At 37.8% G+C, this 15,926-nt stretch overlaps 1 protein-coding gene across 1 annotated transcript in view; it reads left to right on the top strand.

Moving 5' to 3' along the window:
• The window catches only part of TMC1 (transmembrane channel like 1), a 169,528-nt gene that overhangs the window by 50,564 nt on the left and 103,038 nt on the right, over positions 1-15,926 (top strand). Inside the window, exons 5-7 of the mRNA XM_058565372.1 lie at positions 4,462-4,500; positions 7,766-7,813; positions 11,572-11,740. Coding sequence (XP_058421355.1) covers positions 4,462-4,500; positions 7,766-7,813; positions 11,572-11,740 — 256 coding nt within the window. The remainder of the gene's footprint in view (positions 1-4,461; positions 4,501-7,765; positions 7,814-11,571; positions 11,741-15,926) is intronic.

The raw sequence follows: 15,926 nt of genomic DNA, 5'->3' as shown, positions 1-15,926 counted from the left end.
ATCACCATCATTATCATTGCTATAATCAAAAATTAGTAATTTAAGCAGCTACTGGATGGTATCAGGCCTAGAATTTTCTTCAGAGCATAAAATTCACAGTGTCTATTTATAAGTATGCTACATTTAAAAGAGATTTTTTTTTTAGTTGTAGCTTTTTTTAATAGTTTCACTAGTCTGTCTTCTCTCTCTTTTCTTTTTTTTTTCACTTGAGGGGAGAGATTTCATGTTTTTGTTAAGGGGCTCGTAACTCTCATTCCTTATAGAACAGGGCAAATTTTACTTTGAAATATACTATCTTAAGAAAAAAGATACCTTTATTTTGTTCACATGTTTTAGCTCCTTAAACTTCAAGTTCTTGTTAAAGAAAAGTAATGATAGGAGAAATAGCTGAAGATGGTCTAGTTTTTGTTAACTTGAGGTATTTCTAAAATATAGAATAAGTATGTGAATTTAGAATTTATAATATTTTATGTTTATAATATTTGTTTATATAAACATAAATATACAATTCTATTTATTTATGATAGGTAACAAAGACAACATGCAATTTTTTGCTTTATATTTATACTTTTCCCCTATGATTTACTGTAATTCTCACCCCATCTTTAATCTTCTTTTTGTGTGTGTGAGGAAGATCAGCCCTGAGCCAACATCTGATGCCAATCCTCCTCTTTTTGCTGAGGAAGACTGGCCCTTCTTTGTCTCTTGTTACAGTTTTTGTTTTAAAGTCTATTTTGTCTGATAGAAAGATTGCTACCCCAGCTTTCTTTTCATTGCCATTTGCATGGACTATCTTTTTCCATCCTTCCACTTTCAGTAGGTAAGTGTCTTTAGGTCTGAAGTGTGTCTCTTGTATGCAGCATATGTATGGGTCTTGTTTTTTAATCCATTCAGCCATCCTATGTCTTTTGATTGGAGCATTAGTCCACTGACGTTTAAAGTAGCTGTTGATAAGTATGTACTTACTGCCATTTTGCTACTTTTTTCCTGTGTGTTTAGTAGTTCTTCTCTGTTCCTTTCTTCTTCTCTTGTTTTCTTCCCTTGTGATTTGATGGCTTTCTTTAGTATTATGTTTGGCTTCCTTTCTCTTTATTTTTTGTGTATTTACCATAGGTTTCTGGTTTGTGATTACCGTGAGGTTCATATATAATAACCTATATAAATAGCAATCTATCTTCAGTTGATGGTCTCTTAAGTTTGACCTCTTACTGAAAACTCTACACTTTTACTCCCCTCCTCCTATATTTTATGTTTTTTATATCATATTTAACCTCTTTTTGTGTGTGTGTGTATTTCTTAAAACTTTTGGAAATAGATATTTTAGTACTTTTGTCTTTTGACCTTCATATTAGCTTTATAGGTGGCTGATGCACTACCTTTCCTGTGTATTTGCCTTTACCAGTGATTGTTTTCCTTTGATAATTTTCTTGTTCCTATTTGTGGTCTTCTTTTCCACTTAAATAAGTCCCTGTAAGGCCATTTCTTGTAAGGCCAGTTTATTGGTAATATCCTCCTGTAGTGTTTGCTTGTCTAGAAAACTCTTTATCTCTCCTAACCTTGCTAAGTAGAGTATTCTTGGCTATAGGTTTTTTCCTTTCAGTACTTTGAATATATCATGCCATTCCCTTCTAGCCTGTAAGGCTTCTGCTGAGAAGTCAGCTGATAACCTTATGGGGTTTCCTTTGTATGTAACTTGTTGCCTTTCTCTTGCAGCTTTTAGGATTCTCTCTTTATCTTTAATTCTTGACATTTTAATTATAATCTATCTTAGTGTGGACCTCTTTGGGTTCATCTTGTTTGGTGCTCTCTGTGCTTCTGGAGTACCTGGATGTCTGTCTCCTTCCTCAGGTTAGGGAAGTTTTCAGCTGTTATTTCTTCAAATAGATTCTCTGCCCCTTTGTCTCTCTCTTATCCCTCTGGGACACCTGTAAGACAGATGTTAGTATGCTTGGTATTGTCCCAGAGGTCCCTTAGACTGTCCTCATTCTTTTTAATACTTTTTTCTTCTTTCTGTTCAGCTTGGGTGATTTCCTCTACTCATTCATCCAGATAACTGATCCATTTTTCCATGTCATCTATTCTGCTGTTGATTCCTTGTAGTGAATTTTTCATTTCCATTGTTGTATTCTTCAGTTCTGATTGGTTCTTTTTTATATTTTCAAGTTCTTTGTTGAAGTTCTCACTGAATTCATCCACTCTTTTCTCAAGATCAATGACCATCCTTATGACTATTAGTTTGTACTCTTTATCAGGTAGATTGTTTATCTCTGTTTCATTTAGTTCTTTTTCCGAGGTTGTCCTGGTCCCTTATTTGTAACATATTCCTTTGTCTCCCCATTTTGCCCACTTCTGTGTGCTTATATCTATGAATTAGGTAGATCAGCTACATCTTCTGATCTTGAAAATGTGGCCTTATGTAAGAGATGCCTTATGGGGCCCAGCAATGGGCTTCCCTCTTGTCACCTGTTCCAAATGTTCCAGAAGTGTCCCCTGAGTCAGTTACATTTGTCCTTCTGTTGTGGAGGGGTTGCTCTTGCTTTGGGCATGTGGGTAGTCTAGGCTGGCCCCTGGACTGGCTGGTTGTAAGGCTCAGTCATGTGCAGTTGCTACAGTCACTGTAGTCACTTTGTCGGGCAGGACATGCCCCTGAATGGCTGGTTGCAAGGTATAATAGCACACCACTGCTGCTATTTTGCTATTAAGTGAGTCAGGCCCTCAGCAGGACTGGTTGCTAGGCTCAGGGGTTCACAATTGTTACAGGCCTCCAGTGAGGCTCCCTGTGGTGCCAGGCTGTTGTCAGCTCTCTCAGGATTGCAGATGGGTGGGTCTGGCCCCAGGTGTGACAGCACACAATTGTTTCAGGTGTTAGCAGGTGGAACAGATACCCTGGGTGGCTGTTTGAGATGGCCAGCTGCACAAGTCTGCTGTGGCCAACATGCACCACCACCCATGGGTCCACACACCCTGCCAGTGCAGGTCTGCTCACATGCATGCCCCACTGAGGCAGACCCACTCATTCCACTGCAGAGATCCCACACATCCTGCCTATGCAGGCTCACAAGTTCACCGCGAGCTTGCTGGTGCATGGGGCCAGTTCCTAGGGGGGCTGCCTGTCTCAGCTGTGCTGTTTAAATCAGTGCTCTAGCGGGCAGGGCAAACCTCTGCACTAATAGGCAAGAGGAAGAAGTCCAATGGTGTCTGCCATCATCTGTGTCAGCATAACTGCACTAGGTCACAATAATGGCTACTGTCAGTGTCTCAGTCTCTGGGGGAGGCTGGGCCCCGTTGTCTCCTGCCTCTTTGAAATATGCTCAGAGCTTAGCAAGTGAGTCTCTTTTACTAAAGGATTATGCATCTTTCCTTCCCGTGTTTTTGTGTTGGTTTCTGGAATGGGTGAATCTGTGTGTGGGCTCTTTAAGAGCAGGCTTTTCTTTCTTTGAAGTTTGATAGTTTTTCTGGGGGTATTCCTCATTGGTTTTAAAAGCCAGCAAAGCCAGGTATTATGGGAACTCATCTGGGTTGTGCTGAATTCAAAGGCTGGGATGTCTACTGTGGCATAAATCTCCTGCTCAGATCCCCCTGCTCCTCTGGGAAAAGCTTTGTACCTTTAAGATTGCTCCCAGCCATGAAGTGACACAGCTAGGATGTGGTTTTCTCCTCAGTAGAGATGTATTTCTGCCTCTCCCACCCCTGTCAGTGTTGTCCCTTGTTGTGGGATTCTTTTTATCCAGTTTCCAGATCTCTCTCAGAGGTAATTGTTCCACAGGTAGTTGTAGATTTGTTGGGTCCATGGGACGAGATGAGTTCAGAGTCCTCCTACTCTGCCGTCTTTCCAGAATCCTGTCTATTCTCTCTTAAAGACACTCAAATTCAGGCTTTTTCTTATACCACTTCACGAAATCTATGCTTATCTAAGTCATCATTGACCTCTACATTGCAAAATCCAATGGTCAATTTTCAGTCTTCGTTAGACTTGACTTACAAGCCTATGACACATCTCTGTGTTGCATATCACTTGCCTTCCACAATTTCTCATTTTCCTTCTGCTTCACTGATTGCTCATTTTCAGTCGGTTCAGTTGGTTCTTCTTCTCCTCCCTGTCCTCTCAATCTTGGAGTCTTCTTTTCCTGTTTTGTTTACATTCATTTTCCTGGTGATCTCACTTGGTCTTAGGGCTTTAAATAGTATCCATATGCTAATAATTCTCAAATTTATATTTCTAGCCCAGACTTTTCGTCTGAATTCTAGACTCAAATATCCAACTGCCTACCCAACTCATGCTTGGATGTCTAATAGGCATCTCAAATCCAACGTGTCAAATTAGACTCCTGATCTTCAAACCCTCCCACCTACGCTATTCGCCCTACAGCCTTTCCATCCCCTTTTCTTGCAACTCTATCCTGGCAGTTGCCCAAGCCAAAAACCTTGTGATTGTCCTTGATTCTTTTCTTCCTCTCACAGCCCACACCACACCCCATACTGATGACATGGGTTTTTCAGGTAAGATTTGGAAATGTCCTTGTTACGGCAAAGACTAATATCCCTCTTAGGGCAACTTAGTCTGAGGCAAAATTTACCCCATTTACATGCGAGTGGCCAATGTCAACATTTTCTCACACACAAAAAGGAACCCTGAAAAGAAACACACAAAAAAGCCTAATAAATGTAACTAATACATTGCTGCTATAACCCAGTAAGCTGGATGAGATACTCATACCTAATCTTGGATCTCATTATTATAAAGTTATTCTTTTGCATAAAATAGCAAGACTCCTTACAGACAGTGATATTTTCTTCTACCCTACAAACTCCCGCCCCAGAGCATTTTGCTCTGTACTCCCTGTGAGCGCACAAGAAATGCTAATTGAATAAATGAACTTTCACTTCCAAAGTAATAACCTGGTGCTACAAACATCCCTTAAATAGCTAAATACAGGTCAGAGGAACAGGCAACACCATTCAACTCTTCCAGCTACTTGGCCACTCTGATCCTGAAGAATCGTAAAATATTTTCAGTGCTATAGATTGAAAAAGACAGCTTGGAACAGCATCCACTTTCCGAACAATTCCAATGCCTCTGAAATGTGACATTTTACTGTTGTCTCCTTTTACTGTTTTTAATTACTGGTCTATTTGCATGAAATGAGGATCTGGGTTGCCTAGGAGTTCATCTGCTCCTATTGCATATTCATCTCTTAAATAAGCATCATTCAGTGAGTTTGGATTGCTGCCTCCAGCATTTTGACAGGACTTCCCCCTCCTCTCCTTTCACTGTCCTCCTCTCACTCCCCAGGAGAGAGTATATCTTTAAAGTACATAATCAATAGGCTTTCGGAAGCAGCCAAAGCATGAGGGGGTCATATGATTGGGAGTAAGCTACCAGGGATTGCTGAGAGAAGGGATGGCAACAGACCATGCCAAAAATTGTCTGAGAAGGGAAAGAGAGTCCGTAGCTCCCATTTAAGTGTTCTGAGTTATTCTTTTGCACAGGTTTTTGTCTTGGAGGGTTTCCCAGCTTGGTTCTTTAGCATCACTTTGAGTTATAGGAGATACAGGCTAGTATTGACAGCTGCTTTTCAGGCCAACTAATGTCCCGTTAAAATCAAGCTGGGTCTGAGGTTCTTGGTGGAATCTTAAATCTCCTGGTCATAAGTGCTGCTGTTGAGTTCTTGATGCTGAGGATTTGAATCAAAAACAAACCAATTATTATCTCAATAGCTATAAAAACGACTATTCCACGCCCCCTGACTCATCTGCCAGATAAAGGAATGCTGTTGAGGAAAGAAGGCACCTGATGAGAATGTGCAGATGATCATGCACAGATGAGTGTTACAGTTGGAAAGTCATCTCAACAGAGGGTAGGAGCTATTTCTGCAATACCCTCCATTACATCATTTAGAAACAGTAGCTCTTTTTTAGTTCTCTGCTTGCAACCGCAGAGATGTCTCCTTTTATGGATTTTTAGGTTTTACTTAATGGTCATTTATAACTATCCTTCCTGTACCTGAGAAGATAATCCATGCCTCCAGCTTTGCTTTTTCTCTCCCTGGTTATCACAGGAAATTGATTTGTTGCTCATTTCCTTGTTTTGGGACATTTCATTCTGCTGCTTTCATTTAATATGTGATCCTTCCTAAAGATTTTCTTATATTTTTGTTTGTTTAGCATTATTTTCTATTTCATTATTTAACTTTATTTAATCATGTCTAGTGAGTTGGTTATTACAAATCAGTATAATATTGTGTGTGAATTTTTGCTTTGGCTATGCATGTTGCAGAAGAGGCCGTGTGTCAGCCTTTGCTGTTTGTCCTCAGCTGTATCTATATTACCCACACTGATCAGACTCTGCTCCAAAGCTAATCTTATATCATTAAAATGCCTTCCTGGGGAATTCTTCTTTGACTGAAGAAGCTTGGTGGCGGCATTAATTGCAAATAAAAGACAACATCCTATTGTTGAATGTAGAATATTTTCTAAGAAGTGTCTGCCCTCACTATTGTGAACTCTCAGCAGTGACATAAAGATCTTTGTCCTGTGCAGATCCAGTTACAGCCAGTGACAGAAGGCGTATGTCCACTGTGAACAAAAGAACACTTATTTTCACATTCCGTGGCTGATGTTGAATGATAACATTTTTGCATATCCTAAAAATTTTTATGCAGATGCTGTTTAAAGGCAAAAATGCTTTTACAATAATCTTCTTTGCGAATGGAATTTAAACTCTTGGTATGTGTTGCCTTTCAATATGCCTGTCAAGTTCTGAATAATAACCTTTGACAGTGTGTGAGCAGAAACAAAACCAGAGGTTGTTTCCTCTGTTTGCAGCAACGTTGTTTGTCATCTGTGCTTTTTTGGACTTATGCCCATCCACGTTAAATAAAAATAAGATAAAATTAATATTTTATAAGCAAGTTACTGGACTATGGTTCTAAACAAAGTCTACTGTAATTTTTACCACGGCAAGTTGCAGATCTTTGTCTCTGGCTGACTAAACCTCTGATAAATGAACAGTAGTTGACAAGGGGAAAAATCTGCCAATTAATACATTTTCCCGTCTTACTGTACCATTACAAATTTCATAAAACCTTCATATGCCTTTATAAAAACGGAGCAAAACTAAAAACAAGACACTGTCTGAATATGGGGTGAGAAATAAACAGAAGATATGTTCTTTGTCTTGGAAAGAACTATAGAATCACCTGTCTCCATATTGTCAAGGTAAATTATATATAGGGAAATTTAGGCTGTGTCCATATTATACCTATACAAATAATTGAAATAGGAAATAAAGCCTTTAAGTATTTTTTTGAAAGGCTCTTTGACACTGGGTAGCTGGTTAGAATGAAATATTCTCTATTTCAATAAGGTAATTTCGTTATAATAACCAAATTGTTTGTGCATGTGGATATAGCTTTACTAACAGTTCAATTTATTATAGAATGAAATAACCCAAAAAACCTCAAGTCTACTTACTGCAATACAGAATTTATTTTGGTTGAAGTTATTTTGAATTGAGCTGACAGGCTTATAATTGATATGTTTTGCAAATCCTTGAAGGCAATGAAGCAGAGAAGTCTTTGCATAACACTGTACAAGATGCTGTAGCTGTATATCTTTAGCAAAGAATGCTTTTTGACAAATTTATTGGAAAATGTTTTTATTAACTGCACAAAAAACTTTATGATGAAAATAGTAGCAGAAAAAACCAGTTACTAACAATTGTACTGTCATTTAAAGAATTGCTATATTTCTTCTTCTTCAACAGTACAAATCCAAGTGGAGGAAAAAGAAGATGATACTGAGGAAAATTCAAGTAAGCGGGGCTGGACCCACTTGGGATATGTTTCCTGTGAAATAGCATGAATTCAGGGGATTCATCTTCTTATCTTGGGGGATTTTACTACCACGTGTAAGCAGAGGAGCATGTGTGGATGACTTTTGATGGTCTCACAGAAGAGATCAAGTCCAGCAAATAGAATCTCCTTTCTAGATTCCATTAAACTGACACACACACATTCCACCCAATTTGTAAGTTACTCGTGATCAAGTAGATGGTAGTCCAGAAAAATTGGCTTTTTTATTTCTCTACTATTTTCCCTGTTAAAGTCTTTGTCCTAAAAGCTTTTCTCTAAGGCTGAATCTATTACAATAGAGCAGATTGGTCATTTTGACTGAACTGATCAGGTGGTTCAATTAAAATGAATAAGCACATTTTTAACACTGAATTCATGGGTATTTTGTCCAAATAGCTCTGTTGTTTTTACTTTGTTTAGGTTCAGCTCAAGAGCCTGGACCGTGATCCCTTTCCAGACACACAGGCCACTCATGGACTGGAACATGAGAAAGATCATTACATGAGCAAAAGCTTTGCATTTAGCAAAACTGAAAAAAAGAGCAGCATCTCGAGAAGAGATCAATAAGAGAATATATCAACACCATCAATCTAACAACCTGAGCACAAAATGGCAGCCAGTGAATGTTCATGATGCCAATTGTTTTCGCTAATTTGGTGTATTCTATGTGAAAACAGCTCAGAGTCTCACACAGATCCTGAATGCCATGGCTTGAATACTGTAGGGGAGGAAAAATAATTTTCTCTCTACTCTTCTGAGTTCTTAACTGAGACTCCTGTAATATACGACAGTTTACAAGAGAAGAAAACAAATAGAAGTTTATTAACACGTATACCGCATGTATACACAGGAGATACAAGGAAAAATGAGTAACTCTCTGAGGTAGCTTGGAATTTAGACTTAAATGCCATCTTAATAGGGAAAAGCCAGGGGGATGTAGGCCTTTTAGGAGAGGAAAAAATGATTAAAAATTTTTTTTAATTTTTTTTTTTTAATTTATTTTTTTTTGAGGAAGGTTAGCCCCGAGCTAACATCTGTTGCCAATCCTTTTCTTTTTCACTGAGGAAGATTAGCCCTGGGCTAACATCCGTGCCCCTCTTCCTCTACTGTTTATGCTGCCACAGCATGTCTTGATAAGCGGTGTGTTGGTCCACGGGAACCCCGGGCCGCCATAGCGGAGTGTGTGAACTTAATGGCTACGTCACTAGGCAGGCCCTGAAAAAATGATTTTTAGAAAAGATGAACGGGCCCTTAGAAGAATAGATAGGAGGCATGGTAGTTTGTAACAAAGTTTGTCTAGATGTGGCAGACAAACTAGTCTCCTCTCCTGTGCTGAGTCAATCTTCCCTGGCCATGAAGCACCCGAGGAGGGGATTTATGACAATTGAGCTCCTTTTGGAGGATCTGTCTTTAGGCAGATAAGGGGAGTTCAGAGGTAGCCTCTTCCAGCATTTGTTATTTTTCAAGTGCCTACAGCTTAGAATAATGGATATACCAAAGTGGCATATTTTAAGGTGGTATATTCTGAACTCCTGCAGTCATATTTTGAGGTGGAATATTCTGGTACCCTTCAATACTGAATGGAGCCGACTCCAAAAGGTAACATTGTAAGCAAATCTTATTAAGTAGGCAACCGTAAAATATTCATTTTTTTTTTTTAGAACTTGAATATTTAGAAACTAGTTAAAGCACTAAAGACTGCCTTTTTGTTCCTAAGAGGTAAAAGATAAATCTAATGATACACACTTCATCCATAGTAAAACTCTGCAAGTTTAATAGTTTAGTCTTTTTTTCTCTCTCTTTTTTTCTTCTCTCTCTCTCTCTTTTTTTTGTGAGGGAGATCAGCCCTGTGCTAACATCTGTTGCCAATCCTCCTCTTTTTGCTGAGGAAGACTGGCCCTGGGCTAACATCCGTGCCCATCTTGCTCTACTTTATATGGGACGCCGCAGCATGGCTTGACAAGCGGTGTGTGTCGGTGGAAGCCCAGGATCCGAACCCTGGGGCTGCGCAGCGGAGCGTGAGCACTTAACCGCCACGCCACGGGGCCGGCCCAATAGTTTAGTCTTAATACAAAATGTACTAAAATGCAGAGTACTAAGTGGCTGCTTGAGTTTTTGAGTTACTTGTGGGTGAAATTGTTTCGCAATCCCTATCAAGTTCTTGTCCTTTCTGTAATTAATGACTAATGTGACTAATAAAGGCTGGGTAAGTTTTCAGAATGCCAAATGGCATTCAAATATCACACAACACTTGCCACAATATTTAAGAAATGGAAACTCATTCTTGGTTTTGATTACAGAGTATAGTTTTCAAAACCTAGTTAGAGAAGTTAGCCTCCTGTTTCTTTCTGCTAGCCAAACTTTAGTAATATAGGTGATATTTAGATCTTAGATTTGAAATGTCAATAAAAAGTTTTGATAAGTAACGTGAAACGATAATTTTCACAAAAAGATAAAATCAGGACATTCACATATGTAAAAATGAACATATGTAACTAATTAATGAGGACTTTGGTGATGTGTTATAGCCAGTTCAAAAAAGAATCCAAAGGACAGATACATTTATGGATCAGGAATATTGAAATGATCATGCAAATGGAGGCATAACTGTTTTGTGGTTTTTTTTTCTTTTGGTAGCGGAAGATCGTCTCTCCACTGGACAGAGTTCATTTGCATGCCTACCGACAAGAATTATTTTTGCATTGCTATCCAGTTATCTATGTCTTACAGAGTTACAAATAGCTCCCATAAAATCAGAATCAGATAACATAGAAGGGTATGCTACAGACAATTCATAGTTTTCCATTGAAGTATAGATTTTTTCCTATCGTAGCTTCTATTTAAGAGGATAGTGATAATTATGGGTAATGTTTGATTTTCTTAATAATAGTTGATTCTCAACATCAGAAGTTAAGAAGTAACAAAAATGAAAGAGAAGTAGGGATTGTATGTTATAAATTGTGAAGGAAGAAGCTGAATTCTCTCTCTACTCTTTACCTGGAAGCTTCCTAAAAAGTTTGGACATATGAGACATTAATTGTTAGTTGATGAATAAAATAATGTCATTTCTCTCAGTTCTGCATTAAAATGATATTTACAAGTCATCTACTTCCATTCATAAGGATAGAATGATCAAGAAAATGTATTTATTATCAATTTCTTTTAAGAAAGGGAAAGAAATATTCAGGAAAAAGACAGAAGGTATATTGGAATCAAGAATGAGGATAATTTGAATTGGGAGGAATCTCAAGCAATGAATTAATTTTTTCAAAATTACTCTAGGTAGCATTTCCTTGTCATTCTTGTCCTTTGTTCTAAGATAGAAGTACCAGTAAACACATAGTGGTTAATCACTCAACCTTTATGTGTTGGATTGGTAACTCTAAACTTGGTCTTAGAGGTCATGGTATGACATTAAATTTCAAGTCATCTAGTTACCCAAGTAAATGAAGACTAGAATTCTAAGGATTATTAAAATGTGGGGATCCGTATTCACACACTTGAGTAAATGAACCACAAAAGAAATGAGAATCTAGGTAAATGTGTTTAAACGGCAGGCTATGAAATATATATGGCATGGTGCATCTTGTGACGTGGAGAATTGCTGGATTGTGGTCTCAGAGGTGTTACAATGATAATTAAAAAGTAAGAATACGTTTGGTAGAGGGACAGAGCACTTGCAGAGACGGCTCACTGAAGCATTAACTCCTGTGTTTAGGTGAAGAGGAAGAAGAGGAGGATAAACTACCTCGAAGAGAAAGTTTGAGACCAAAGAGGAAACGGACCAGAGATGTTATCAAGGAGGATGACCCAGAACCTGAACCAGAGGATGAAGAAACACGGAAGGCCAGAGCAAAAGAGAGAAGGAGGAGGTTGAAGAGAGGAGCGTAAGTTAGCTCTGATCTGTAACTGAAATTGTTGCTCATTCGGAAGTGCCTAACTCTGAAAGAAAACCACTCCCTTTAGACACTCTCTGGCCTTAAACTTGGTAATTAAAACCACTTTTAGAAAGACAGGCTTAATCTGATGCTGCCATTTGACTCCACTTAGTTAAATGCACTTTAATATTAAAATAGAATTTAAAAATGAATATATATTAAGATGGACTATGAGAATTTCCCTTATAAAGAATCTAAATTGTCATAGGTCATTAACATACTATAGTTAATTCAAATATTTTAAAGTTATCCCATTAATTATATACATTGTTATCAAAGTTAAGTGGAAAACTCCTTAACGATGAGCCCAAATGTCTTTATCTTACAGAGGAGGGATTGGCAAACTACGGTTAATTCCAGGCCAAGAGCTTAGAATGGTTCTTACAGTTTTAAAGTTATTAATAAAAAAGCAAAGATGAATATGGGACAGAGATGTATGTAGTACTCATACTAAAATAGTAACTATCTGTCCTTTTACAGAAAAAAAATGTTCTGGTCCCTGTTACAGAGGATTGGGGTTGTCATTTCTTTTTTAATACAATCTTGCACTTTCAGTTCGACCAGGCCAACATTTTACTGAATGCTGACTTTACGTGGAATGATATATTAAGCACTGTTTAGGAAAAATTCAAGAAAATAATTTTCTGGTCTTTAGTTTCTGGAAACTTGCAGATGGTAGGCAGGTAGGAAAAGTGTGCATCTAATAATAGGAAACCTAGACCTCTTAGAAAGGATTTAAGAGAATGGCTCCTCTGCCACTCTCAAGTAGCAGGGCCATGGGAATCAACACGAGGTAATGGAATCTCTTCCAAAACGCTCCTAGGACTTGACATGATGAGGAACTTTCTCAGACGTCCTCTCAAGAAGACACATTCCAGTATTCAATAACTAGCTATTATTTTTTTCCTCATAAATAATTAGAATTAAATACAACTGTATGAAAATTTTGTCAGGTAGAGAAGCTTAGTGTTAATAGGCAATGGTTCCCTTTAAAATAAAAGAGTAATTCCACCTACTTCTTCGTTATATTTTTGTTGATTTAGGGTTTTTTTTTTTTTTTTGCTGAAGAAGATTTTCCCTGAGCTAAAATCTGTTGCCAATCTTCCTCTTTTTTTTTTTTTTGCTGAGGAAGATTAGCTCCAAACTAACATCTGTTGCCAATCTTCATCAATTTTGTGTGAGCCACCACCAAAGCATGGCCACTGACAGACGCCTGGTGTAGGTCCACACCTGGGAACCAAACCCCGGCCGCCAAAGCAGAGCACGCCAAACTTAACCACTAGGCCACCAAGGCTGGCCCTTGATTTAGGTTTTTAAATCTTCCTTCTACTCCTCTTTCTCTTCCTCTTCCTTTATCTCCTTCTCCTCCCCAAGCTCCTCCTCTTCCTTCCATCTTCGAATACCAAGACATCAACTGTTTTAAATTTTGACTCTAGTATTTTTTATTTGTATTTTCTTTTCAAGTATCTTTATGCTTTGTTCCTTTAAAAAACAAGGTGCCTCACAATTCTAAGTTTCATATCTTATTGCGACTGTTATTACCATTATTAAGTAGTAATATTTTCTATTAGTAAAGCTTATGCTCTCTGACAGTGGTATTTCACTGAGAATACATCATCAGTAGACGTATGCATGATATAGATTGTGTTCCAGGATTTGCTTTTCCTCTCCACTTGTGCCTCAGAGAGGTCATTTTAAAAAGGTGAGTCAGGTGGGAATTCCTCTGCTCTCTTGGTCTCCTTAAGGCCCTCCTGTCCACTACTCAGCCTCTAGGAATAGGAATACATGAATCAGCCGGGTCTTGACTCCTGCTGCCTGAGGGAATCTTGTCCCTGTGACGGTGTCTGTTCTTAGCTGGTCCCGCTCATCCTGATTCTGAGAAGCCCACAAGACCTCTGTTTCCCCACAAGCACCCCTACCTCTCCACTCCTCCATAGAGCCAAACTTGGCTAAAACGCACTTTGTCTCCATAAGTTTTTCAAATTATATTATTACTGCCATAACTTGTGCAAGTTATCTAAATAGTATCATAAATTGTTTGTTTTTTTGTTTTTTTGTTTTTGTGAGGAGATCAGCCCTGTACTAACATCCGCCAATCCTCCTCTCTTTTTGCTGAGGAAGACTGGCCCTGGGCTAACATCCGTGCCCATCTTCCTCCACTTTATATGGGACGCCGCCACAGCATGGCTTGCCCAGCAGTGCCTCAGTGTGCGCCAGGGATCCGAACCGGCGAACCCCGGGCCGCTGCAGCGGAGCACATGCTGTTAACCGCTTGCGCCACTGGGCTGGACCCTCATAAATTATTTGTGATGATTTATAGTTCTGATCTCTATTTTAGAGTCCATTTTCTATTGTTTCCTTTGAGATAATCATTTTTTTAAAAGAAAATGTATTAGCAAGTATATTTCGTGAAAGATTAGTAGGCAAATCAGGGCACGTTTATTTAGGTTAATTAATTCATGATCTTTTTTTATTTACATGTTCAAGCGAAACATCTTAGGGAATTTCCCTTGCGCTGACAAAACGTTTAAAAACAACTAAAACCAAGGTTGTAAAGCTAACTATCTTTGGAGATGGTAAAAAAACACTGCCTTGTTAGACATTTTGGGATATTTCTAATAATATTACATGCTTTTCCTGACCCAGTTTTAAGTGAATAAGTAATATGTTCATAGCAATGAGCAATTCAGCACATTATGCCTCTTTTTTCCTAACAACTGTTGTTTAAATAAATCAAACTTAAGATAGAAAGTGATTCTTGCATAGATTAGCCCTAAAATTTTAGAAGATGAGGTGTGTCTATGCTATATCCCTTCAATGTGTTTAGCACTTTCTTTGAGTGGTTCCTAGAAAAGCAGTTTCCCTGTAATGTACTGGTGAGCAATATTTTAATTACCTGCATATTTGAAGGTAACTTATCCAATAACAACTATACCTTGTAGCACAGCATGATCCTCCTGGAAAAATCAGCAATTAAGAACAAAGACTTTAAAAATATACTAGTCTAGAATCACTTAGTATAGGAATACATGTCTTTCCCTACTACACTAATCTTGGAGGACGTTGTTATATTTTACTGTACTTCAAGCTCTGGGTTCATGATGATAACCATGTCATCCAGAAAAATTCTGTACATAAACATTATTCAATAAATATTTATCCAGCTCCACTTCTGTGGAAGATAATTTGCTAATTTTGGGGGAAGACATGAATATGAATATGCAATTTCCTGCATTCTCTAGAAGTTAACAATCTAGTAAGGGAAAGGCCATGTAGACGCAAATTATTACGAAACGAGACAATATAAACATACCAGAGAAAGAAAGTACAAAGTGGTTTGGAATCTTAGAGAAAACTGTTCTCATAGGGATAATGAGAAAAGGGGTTATTAAAGACATTTCATATGGGTTTTTAAGGAATCTTAGAATTTGGATAGGTTAAACATATAAAGTATGTTTAAGAGAGCAAGAAAGTATATAATTAGTGTCAGGAAGGTTTCCATTAAGTGGTTTCTAAAAAATGGCATGTAAAGAAATAAGCTTTAGTTACATGGTAAATCCACAGGTCAAATAGATCATTCTTTCATTCTTTGAAGATGCTGGATTAAACGAGATGCTGTTTTATATATGATTCTTAATGGAAGTTCAGTAATGTAAAAGTTTAAGGTACTTACATGTAAATGTCATGAATTATTTTGGAAGGATGGGCAAGTTAAAGGTTTAAATATCAAGCAATTGAATTATTAATCTTAATTCTTTTTTTTTGTTGTTTTCTAATTAACTCCATTCTTGATAGCTTCTGGACTTACATTTTCTTTTCTTTTTGCCAGCTTCCATATAGATTTCAGTAAAGCAATTATCTATGTAATTTAGATTTTGTCTACATCTACATGGAAATAATTTCAATCATTTTTACTAAAATGTATTTCCCTCCTAAGACAATCCAACTGGCATATTATTCTAATTGGCCAATTAAACAAACAAACTGTGCATATAGTTGTAGCAAAAAAATCCTCAAGTATTTTATGTTGTGGTTGTACAGCACCATAGGTTTTTATATAATAAGCATTGAGTAATTAAAACAGAAGCAACCTAATGGCAATCGGAGTTGTATCTTAGTAGAGTGTACTTCCATG

Source organism: Diceros bicornis, chromosome 22 (genome assembly GCF_020826845.1).
Source record: "Diceros bicornis minor isolate mBicDic1 chromosome 22, mDicBic1.mat.cur, whole genome shotgun sequence".
Classification (NCBI taxonomy): Eukaryota; Metazoa; Chordata; class Mammalia; order Perissodactyla; family Rhinocerotidae; genus Diceros; species Diceros bicornis.
This window is presented reverse-complemented; position numbering and strand designations above follow the sequence as displayed.